This window comes from Loxodonta africana, chromosome 3 (genome assembly GCF_030014295.1).
Source record: "Loxodonta africana isolate mLoxAfr1 chromosome 3, mLoxAfr1.hap2, whole genome shotgun sequence".
Classification (NCBI taxonomy): Eukaryota; Metazoa; Chordata; class Mammalia; order Proboscidea; family Elephantidae; genus Loxodonta; species Loxodonta africana.
The window spans coordinates 62862003-62872522 of record NC_087344.1 but is presented as its reverse complement, the minus strand read 5'-3'; the positions used below and the strand labels follow the sequence as shown (position 1 = coordinate 62872522).

Here is a 10520-nt window from a genome sequence, read left to right as displayed (position 1 = left end):
GTGGGATTGGAGACAGACAATGTACATAGAGCACTTTGCCCAAGTCCTGGCATGCAGCACGTCCTCAATAAATAGCAGATATTATTATTAATTGAACTGAATCCTGCAAAGCCTCTGTGCCCTGGGAGGAACTGATGGTTGGGCTTCACTAAGCTGACTAGGGCCATGGACTGACTCCACCACAGTGTGGCCTGCTTTGGAAAAGTCCCTCCCCTTCTTCCCAGCTTGAATTACATCTTTCTTCCAGCAGGCAGCGCACAGATGCTGCCGGTGCACAGAGTTGAAGAAGACCAGGAAAAGGAAACTAGGAGGAGTGCAGGAAATGGAAACTCTGACAGCGATTGGCTGCCTGGGGCAGGGTGGAGGGTAGCCAAATCGATTATAAAAAGCCAGCCTTCAGCCCGACAGCCTTTTCCTCGCCACTGCTCCATCCATCAGCAGATCCTGGACAGGAAGATTCTTTCTTCCCTTTTCCAAGGTAAACCCAGGAGCTATGGGGTGGGGATGCCAAGCTGCTACCCTCTGCCAGGCTACCTCCCTGGGTCCCTTTTAGTGCACTAGGCTGGGACTGGTCTGAGGGGATGGGTTGGGGCTTTTAGGGCAGTCTCAGAATGCATGAGACCTAGCTTATTGGTGCTAGGTCAGCTCTCTGTGGTCTCAACCCTGTCACTTCACCTCTTTGGGCCTTAGTTACCTGACATGTAAAATGGAGATCAAACTACCTTACCTCCCAGAGGACTGGACAATTTCTGAAACCGTTATTGTAGTAGACAAGGTAACAGGAAGGTCATCTTTGAAGATAGATGAAGCTAACTGGAGTGACTGTTAAAAGTGTGGGCGGAGCAGTCTTGGGGGTATTACTTAACCTTTATGAGCTCAGTTTCCTTAGCTATCACAGGGATTGATAACAATGGCACCTACCTCATGGAGTTGTTATGGGTATAAGTGACCTTATGCCATAAAGGGCTGAGTACTGGTAATTGCTCAGTACATGGGAGGGCCATTTTTATTATTATTATTGCTGTGTGACCTTGGGCAATCTCCTTTACTGCTCTGTTATTCTTTCTTCATCTGAAAAATGAAGTTGATGTGAGGCCAGTGCTTGGTACCTGTAGGTACTTAACGGATTCTAAAAATAAGTTAATCAACAACCATTTTTTTTTTTTTTAACACATTCTCTGTTCCCGGTAAGGAGCCCTGGTGACGCAGTGGTTAAGTACTCTGCTGCTAACCGAAAGGTCGCCCTTTCAAAACCCACCAGCCGCTGTGCGAGAGGAAAGATGTGGCATTCGGCTGTTGTAAAGATTACAGCCTTGGAAGCTCTGTGGGACAATTCTACTCTGCCCTGTAGGGTCACTATGTGTCTGAATTCACTCGACTGCAATGAGTTTTTTTTTTTTTTTTAGTGCCACGCCCTGTTCTAAGTGTTAGGGATATACGGTGAAGAGTTTCTAAATAACAACCACCCTCTGAAGGAGGCTCGATTAATACCGCCATTTGAAGAATAAACAGACCAAGAGAAGGGAATTACTATAGTACCCTGTCCAAGTAATGACAAAACCAAGAACAGTGGTAACTGTAATGAAGGCTCACCATGTGCAGGCACCATACCAGAACATTCATTCATTAAATTCTCTTAACCACCCCGTGAGGCAGAAACCTCACTCCCATTGTTGCTGTGAGGAATCCGAAAACCCAAGGTCCGGAGAGGGTCCTGGGCTCCATCCGACGGCCTGTGGTCCTTCCCCTCCCTTTCTCCCGCACTCCAGGGCCTGCAACAAAGCCAGTGCGCGGCGCCACCATGCGGCAGAAGGCGGTATCGCTCGTTCTGTGCTACCTGCTACTCTTCACCTGCCTAGGAGTGGAGGCAGGTAAGAACTCTGCCCTGGGGGGCGGTGTCAGTGGGGTGGGTAGGAAGGAGGAGGGAGTCTCTGTGGGATAAAGAAGGAGAGGGAGGTTTGAGCACAGTTTCAGGATCTCTGGTGTGCCTCTGAAAGCGAGAAGCTGTTACAATGGACAGCACAATGTTGCTATAGCCAGCGTCACAGGTTCGAATTCCTACTCTGTCAATTTCTCCATTCCTCCGAAATGTTGTCAATGCCAGCTACATACCAGGCACGGTGCTTGGAGTAAAGTCCCTCCCCTTCTATGCCGCTCTCCTTTACGGGAGGGTGGCGGCTTCCAGCTCTGGGAGTGATCTTAGCGCGGGACACAGTGCGTGGCCTCCTCCCCACTTCACTCCTCTTTGTCCGCTCTCCCAACAGGCAAGAGCTCCGATGACAGGTCAAAGGACAGCGGCTCTGGGTTCTGGGATGCCCTGCCCTACATGGTGGTCGGAGGAGGTGCGTCTGGGGGCGCGAGTGGGCAGGTGGGGCGAGACCCTGCTGCGGGGGCGCTCACCCCTCCTCTCTCTCCAGGGCTCATGGCCGCGGGGTTGCCGGTGCTGGGCTTCACCAGTGCCGGCATCGCCGCCAACTCCATGGCCGCCTGGATGATGAGCTGGTCTGCGGTGCTGAACGGTGGCGGTGTGCCTGCTGGAGGCCTGGTGGCCACTCTCCAGAGCCTCGGTGAGTGGGGGCACAGGCCCTTAGACGGCGGCACCAGGGCCACCTGGTCCTCTGTACTATTCTGAGCCCTTTTCTCTGGCTAATTCAGCCCTGTGAGGTGGGCACTCTTATTATCCCCAACATACAGGTGGGAAAACAGAGGCACCGAGGGCTTAAGTAATTTACTCAGGTTCTCACAGCTAGTTAGTACCAGGGCCAGAATTCAAACTTAGTCTGATTCCAGAAGCTTCACTTTTAGCCTCTGAGGCCTGGTGCCCCACTGATGCTTTGGCCAAGCCACCACAAACCTCAGTTCCCTCATCTGGAAACCAGGAAAATCATCCCCCTTTAGCATTTAGCATGCTCGATTTCAGAGAGTCATAGTGGCAAAGAAACACGATCGAACAACCCAAATCAATCTCACACCACCCCTGGTCTTAACTTGAGTTTCTTGAATACCATGGAAAAGGAAGATACAAAACTTCTGTCTCTCCCCCTCCCTCTGACCTTCCTCCTTCTCCTCCTCCCACCCCTTCCCTTTCCTCCTACCTCCCCTTTCCCTTCCCCCATTCTTCCCTCCCCATCCCCCTCCCCCCTTCTTCCTCCTTCCCTCTTTCTCCCCCTTTGCCTCCCTCCCCTTTCTCTTTTCCTCCCTCCCTCCTCCCTTCCCCTTTCCTTCCTCCTTCCCTTATCTCTCATTTCCTCTCCTCTCCCTCTCTTTCTGAGGCCTCTAAAATCCTGGAGAAAAACCACCCCTGACAAACTCCCCCTCTGGCTCCCTGAACTCTCCATCTCTCTCTCAGTTATGGATGGCAAAAGCCCAGTGAACCAGTTGGGCAGCATGGAGCCTTCTCAGAGGGGGCAGGGGGAAGGCCCTGGCCAGACCACACCCTGCAGTGACGGGGTGAAGGGAGCAGACAGGGCTAGGAACACTCTCCAGTTGGCTATAAGATGGTTGTCCTCTCATAGGTCCCAGGGCTGCAGCAAGGATGAAGGACTTCTTGTTTGTGAACCTCCCAGCACCCACACAGTGAGGTCTCCACAAGGTGGCTGTCATTAGCGTTACTAGTAACACAGTGTGTTCCTCGCAGACATGAGGTACAGCTCCACAGACTGAGCCATTAGTTGTGTCTTTTTCTTCTCTGAAACACATTTCTGATTTGAGAGGCAAGTAAGCGGGAAATAAGATTCACTTCGCAGCCGTTGCCTTCCCCCTCAAGGCCTTTTTGGGCTCAACCAGTGATTTCCAGACATTTGGATTCCCAGAAACCAGTGACCCTTCTGTGCTTGCTTCACAGGGGCTACCGGTGGCGGCAGTGCCGTCATGGCCAAGGTTGGTGCCGGTCTGGGCTACGTGGCCCATAAGACCCTTGCCAGTGGGAAGGAAGAAGGGGATGATGAGGAGTAGCAGCAGCTCCCAGGACTCCCTCCTTCCTCCTTGCCCTCCCTCTTCCAGTTGGAGTTCAGAGCTTTCTTGTCAGTCTCCTCAATGACCTAGATGAGAAAACAAAATAAACTCCTCTTAGAAAACACTTTGTCTTTCTGTGAATCCCCTTGCTATGAGAAGATCCAACAAGATCTGGCTCTTGCCGGCCTCATCCATACCCCCACACCCTCATTTTCCCCTAAAGCCATCCTCAGCTACTGGAACACAACCAGCTGATATTGTCTCTGAGTCTTAGCACATGCTGCTGTCTCTGTCGGGAATGTCCTTCTGAAACTCACCTACCTAAAACACTCCCTTCTATCCTTCCAAACCCAACTCAGACATCCCTATTCAGGGTGCATGGGGAGCCAGAGCTCAGTTTGTTCTCAGTGAGAAAAGCTTCCAGCTGCTGCTCTGATTAGGCAGAGATGCAGAGGCCAGATCTCCATTCCCTGAAGAGGAACTAGAGTGGTCTCCCTCAGATAGAGAATACAAGGCCAGCCCCCTTGCCCTGGGGAAGGGGTATGTAACAGAGCTCTGGGGACAGGGTGACGGTTTGCACATGAAGTGCATAGGCCTTCTGGATGGGAAGGGAAGGACAGCCCTGGCCCTGTCAGGGACATTTGAACTTTGGGAGGCCTGTCCAGGGGAAAGGCAAAGAGGAAGGCCTGGAAATCAAATGGCACTGAAGGGGAGGGCCGGTTCCAGCACTGGTGGAGAGAGGTGGGACTGTCTGTGAGTGGGCACACCTTCCTCAATGCTAGCCCAGCCCTCCTGGGAAGACCTGCACCCCAGACAAGTGACCGCGTGTGAACCACAAAAGCTGCTCACAAAAGGGCTATAACATCAAGAGGCTTGGAGCCCTCCTCCCCACAATGGAGAAAAACAGTGAGGAGCACTTCCAAGGCAGCTGCCCCTCAGGCCTCCCCCACCCAGCCCCTCTTATAATCCAGAAATTCTTTTGCAGTTAAGTGTTTGTGCATGTGTGGGTGGGGTGGGCCCCATTCTGGTTGCTCGAGCCCCAGTTCCAATGTTTGCCACAGCTGGCTTGTCCCAGGGCCCCAGAGAAGTTCTGTTTGTAGCAGAGTTGGTGGGGGCACTGTCTGTACCCCAAACCCTATCTCCGCAGCTTGTGTCCAAGAGCAGAAGCTGGGGCTGAACCCCCTGACATGATGCTCACTCACCATTCAAGCCCAAGCAAAGTCCTGCCTCGGCCAGGGCCATTCACAGAGGGGCAGGTATAGTGGGCTTCTGTCCTCAGAAGGAGGTGGGTCTCAAACATCCCACCCCACTGAGACCTGTTAATTTCACCTCTGTCTGGAAGGTTAACATCCAGGGACATAAGTGTGTGTCTCCCAGCTCCTTCAGGGGGGGCACTGTGTCTAATTAATCTCATTCCCAGTTCTGGGTACATGCCTGGCACACAGTAGGGGCTCAATATATGTGAGAATTCAGCCTGAGGCCAGTCTCCTCCACTCCCATCCATCTGTCCCTCCCCAATCCTCATGGAAAGTGGGGGCTGGATCTCCTGTTCCCAGACCCTTTCCTTGGCCCCCACCCCCATGATACCGATGTCCGTATTGAGCAGGCCTATGGGGAAGAGGAGGCCATGCATCCCCTTTAACACTGTGGCCCAAGCAGACACAGGCTCCTAACCCTTTTCTTAATGTTCTTTAGCACAGACAAGGCTGGGATTCTCAGATAAGGCAGTGGAGCATAACAGTCAAGAATTCTCTGGAATCCCACAGACCTGGGTTCGTGTCCTTCTCTGTCACCTCCTAGCTATGTGCCCTTAGGGAAGCTTTTTCTTCATCTCTCTGTGACTCGGTTTCCTCCTCTGTAAACTGAGATAATAATAGTACCTACTGCCTAGCGTTGTTGTTATGAGATTAGATAATGAATGAAAAGGGTTTAGCATGCTGCCTGCCTGGCACATAGTAAGCATTCAATAATTCAATGTTAGTTGTTATTATTAAGGACTTGCATAAAGTAAAGAGAAAATAGCCAAATAACATGCAAGAATTCGATAATTCAACTTTGGAGCCAGGCCTTGCTCTCTGGGGCTCAAAGGCCCTGTTCTTCCTGGCCTATCTCCAAAGGGTGGACACCAAATTAGGGCCCCCACCCAGAAGTATGGAGTCCCTGGGTAGTGCAAACAGTTATGCGCTCAACTATTAGCCAAAAGGTTCATGGTTTGAACCCACCCAGAGTTTCCTCAGAAGACAGGCCTGGTGATCTGCTTCCAAAAGGTCACAGCCTTGAAAACCGTACGGAGCAGTTCTGCTCTGCACATATGGGATTGCCATGAGTCAGAATTGACTTGACAGCAGCTAACAACACAGGAGCATACACCCTGGCATCTGATTCCCTTGAGGGGCATCAAGAGGTGGGCAGCTATGCCCCCAGGGTTTGAGATCTGAGGCCTCCGCAATTCTCAGGATGAATGATACCGGAAAGGACCAGTCCCTGGAGGGGAGACGGGACCTCCCACAGAGGTGTGGCCTCCCTTTGGACCTGTGCAGGATAACTCTTTGTCTTCTTTCTGCAGCCATTTACTGGGCACTGGTCTGTGCCAGGCACTGTGCAGTGGAAGAGATCCAGTTCCCACCCACTTGGAACTCTCAGTGCACAACACAGGAGACTGCCCAAATATCCATGATCTCCCTGCTCCCTCCTTGTCATACCTCCTTACCTTCCATCTCCTTCCACCCACCCTTGTCAGCCTGCACAGACCACATCATCCCATTCACAAAGCATGAGGCAGGATGATGGTCACCGAACAGAACTAATGCCAACAGGTACTCCATGGACTTTCAGAGACACATAGCTGAGTCCAACGTTGGGTCACCTGGGGAAAGCTGGTCGCCCTCTCAGAGTCCAGTTTTCTCATTTGTAAAACGAGGAGAGGGCATCGTAGCCTCTGGGCCCTTCCTGCTCTAAGACGACTGCTGAGCTTGGAGTGCAGGCTTCTGAATCCCCTCAGCTGTGTCAGATCCCAGCCCTCTGAGGGTGGATTTTATTTTTGGAAGCAGCCAAAAGCCACACTGTGGTGCCAAGTTTGGTGATTAAGGTGGGTAACGACACTGGGAGATGCCATGTTTGGTCACAAATAAGGGTGGCTAGAAACTAGGCTGGTGGCTCCACATTCTGGGACTATACCCTAGGACAAGTCCAGAAATAGATCCCATCTCTGTGGCTGACTCGCTGTAAAATGTTGAGATCCTCTGTCATCATCTCTGGACCTCAGTTTCTTCATCTGTAAAATGGGGCAGGGGAGAAGTTGGATTCTCACACAGACCCAGAATGTATTTCCCAAATGTTCATTTGAGGAGTACCTTTCTTTTTAAGTGGGAAACCCTGTGGTGTAGTGCTTAAGTGCTACAGCTGCTAACCAAGAGGTGGCAGTTCAAATCCGCCAGGCACTCCTTGGAAACTCTATCAGGCAGTTCTACTCTGCCCTATAGAGTTGCTATGAGTCCGAATCGACTTGACAGTACTGGGTTTGGTTTTTTGTTTCTCTTTAATAAGCATCTTCCATTTATCTAGAGATTTTCCTTATTCTTTAAGGGCTTCTCCACTCATACCCTTGAAACTCCACTCACATCCCTTCCCTGCAGTGGCTCCCACATCCCTTAATGCTACATACAAGTGTGGTCACCTGGTGGCAGTACAGCTTCATCCTGGAATCTTCCCATTCAAGAGCCCCTCCATAATTACCAGCAGCCCGCTCCCTGGGGCAGGCCCCAGGATTGACTCCAGAGGCTGAGATGAATCAGACACCACCTCTGCTCTGCAGCAGACACTCCAGGAGCTCTCAGGAGGGGTCCATCCTGGGGATCCATGCAAGGTCTGTTCTCTCCTCTCCCTTCCAGATACTCAGTACTACAGCTCTGGGATCACCAAGCTCCTGAGCATGGCACTCGAGGGCCTCTGTGATCAGATCTTACCCACAGCCTGAGCCACAGGGGTTTAAAGGAAATGAGAAGGACTCCATATACACCTTTTCTTGGCTGAGCAGCAGAGGATGGAGCTGGGAACAGAGTATTCCTAGGTCCAGTCTGGAAAAGGACCTGGGCCAATAGAGGGCCTGGGTCAATAGCAGCTGGTAGGAGGTGAGGCAGAGGATGCTTGTGGCTTCCTCTGAGGAACTGGGAAGCCACTTCCTTTAAGCAGATGGCTTGGGGAAAGGGGCAGAGGATTGGGGAGCTCGGGCTTCCTAGCTTGGGGGGGGTTAGCACTCAGGAAGGCCTGATGGAGAGACCAAAAGGAGCCTTCTCTTTCCCTTCCCTCTGGTGTCTCCATGAAACAGACAGCTCAGACAGGCAGGGTCACATCTTTCCCACGCACTGTGAAGCCATAGAGAGGAGAGTCAGGTTAGGGGCAGGCAGGCTCATCTGTATAAGGCCACTAAAGAAATGGAGCCTTGGTTAGTCAAAGAAGCAGGCCCAAGCACCCAGCCCCAAGTAACCCAGTCCAAGTACTCAGCCACATAACCCAGCTCCAGAACCTAGCCCAAGTACTTGCCTCAAGTTTCTAGCCCCGAGAGTCCATCTCCAAGTTCCTACCTCCAAACACCAGCCCCAGAGAGGTGACCCGTCCCCAGCCAGTGGTTGGCAAGGGCCCACTGCTTACTTAGCTGTATGTGGAATGGCCTCACAGGAGACCTTGTCCCCAATCATTCTCCCAGGATGTATTTACTGAATTGACTTTTCCCTGAAGCCACTATCAAAGGAAATGCCAGTCCAGCCATGATGAGTAATCACAAAACCCAAACTGGTGCATTTCTACTGCTTTTGTTGTCTTCACACACATTTCCTTGTCCAGTGTGGTGCCCATCCCCCATCCACCCATACCTGCATCCACTGGAGAACCAGATCTACCCACCAGGGCCAGAAGCAAGGGGTCAGGGGCCAGGGACAGGAAGGCCTCCTGAAAACAGCCCTGGGCAGAGACAGGGGCTTGGTTTGGGGCCCACCATGATTCAGTCTTGCTGTGTGACTCTGACTCACCTGTGTTTGGCCAGTGAATAGCACTTGCCTGCTTCTCTCCAGAGGTAGGTGTGGGTGGGGGGATGGGAAGTCTTGGTGAAAGGCAGGATGTCTGCTGAGGGCTGCCCAGCTACAGGTGGCAGTAGAATGCGGTAGGTGGCCGTGGTGATGCCACAGGTGTTTTTGGCAGACACGAGGATGTAGCCACTGGTGCCGCACAGCAGCGACAGTGAGTTCTTGATGAGTCAATAGGGTAATCTTCCAGCAGGCATACACCACCAGGAACACAATGCGGTCCCGCTGCTCTAGCTGCTGACCTCTGGATGGGAAGAGGGTCTTCGCTCAGCCATCATCACTCACTCACTCACTCATTCTCTTGGAACCACCAACCCAAGCCCATCCCTGCCTCACTTTTCCCCACTTCGGGCAAGAGCACCTCCAGGCTATGCAGGCACCCAGGCCAGACACCTGCCCAAAGGATTTTCCTCTTGACTTTCTAATGATGGCTCCTTCTTCACTCTTCAGGCTCTGCTCAAATGTCACCTGCTCAGAGGAGCCCTCCCTGACCACCTCCTTGAAAGAACCCTCCTTTTTCTCTCTACCACAGTTGTTCTCAAACTTGTCTGCACTACGGAATTACCTACCTTCAAAAAATACTGATGGCTGGGTCTCACCTTAGAGATTGTGATTTCATCGGTCTGGGGTGCAGCCTGGACTGTGGAGTTTTTAAAACAATCTCTAGGTTATCTCAATGAGAGACAAGTTTGAGATCTATTGCTCTAGCACATCACCCGGTTCTAATTTCCTGCCTACCATCTGAGACTATCTGATAATTCTTTATTTTCTCATTTGTTTACATCCTACACACACACACACACACACACAAATATAAGTTTTATGAGAATCATTGGTCTTTTTCACAGCTGTATCCCCAGTGGCTACAACAACAACACTACTAGCTATCATTTGTGTAGGGTTTACTATGTACCAGGAATTGCTCTTGAGTGTCTTATAGATATTATCCCATTTAACCCTTAAAACAATTCTCTTGGGTGTTATTAGGGTTCTGATTTTACAGATGAATACACTGAGAACTAAAAAAATTAAAAAGAACCAAGCCAGTTACCATCGAGTTGATTCTAACTCATGACTGATAACCCCCATGTGTTATAGAACTGCTCTCCATAGACTTTTCAAGGCTGTGACCTTTCAGAGGCAGATTGCCAGGCCTCTCTTCTGAGGCCCCTCTGGGTAGGTTCAAACCACCAACGATTTGCGCTACTCAGGGACTCTCAATCAAGTCACAGAAAGGTTAAATAACTTTTCTAAGACCAAACAGCTAGTAAATGACAGGGCTAGGATTTTAACTCGGTCTACCTCTCGAGAAAAGTGCCTGCGACCCAGAGGGAATCCCATAAATAATTGTTCAATAAATAAATGAATGACTTCATCCTAATGTCCCTCTGCCCCCACATTCAATCCATCAACCTCTAGATTTGATCTTCTAGTTATTTCTTGAGTCTGTTCACATCTCTATACCCACATGGCCCCCTTTCATCT

The 10520-nt window shown here is 51.1% G+C and overlaps 1 protein-coding gene and 1 long non-coding RNA gene across 14 annotated transcripts in view; one reads left to right on the top strand and one right to left on the bottom strand.

Annotated features, from left to right (window-relative positions):
* The first annotated feature begins 246 nt into the window (after nucleotides 1-246).
* Nucleotides 247-4078, top strand: LOC100676061 (interferon alpha-inducible protein 6-like). 2 transcript variants are annotated; one of them, XM_003415266.3, is made up of 5 exons: nucleotides 247-478; nucleotides 1770-1871; nucleotides 2265-2342; nucleotides 2418-2567; nucleotides 3845-4078. In XM_003415266.3, the coding sequence occupies exons 1-5, from the start codon at nucleotides 262-264 to the stop codon at nucleotides 3952-3954; spliced, it is 657 nt and encodes a 218-aa protein (XP_003415314.2). In that variant the 5' UTR covers nucleotides 247-261; the 3' UTR covers nucleotides 3955-4078. The 2 variants fall into 2 exon arrangements, with proteins under 2 accessions (XP_003415314.2, XP_010593424.2); XM_010595122.3 differs by lacking the exon at nucleotides 3845-4078 and adding an exon at nucleotides 3516-3631.
* LOC135230714 (uncharacterized) overlaps nucleotides 1374-10520 on the bottom strand; it is a 45500-nt gene continuing 36353 nt past the window's right edge. For 10 of the 12 annotated variants that reach the window (XR_010321334.1, XR_010321339.1, XR_010321335.1 and 7 more), the window contains 2 exons: nucleotides 8982-9279; nucleotides 1374-4040 (listed from right to left, as the gene is read on the bottom strand). This is a non-coding gene — a long non-coding RNA (uncharacterized LOC135230714). The remainder of the gene's footprint in view (nucleotides 4041-8981; nucleotides 9280-10520) is intronic. The other 2 variants (XR_010321342.1, XR_010321348.1) reach the window with 1 other exon arrangement.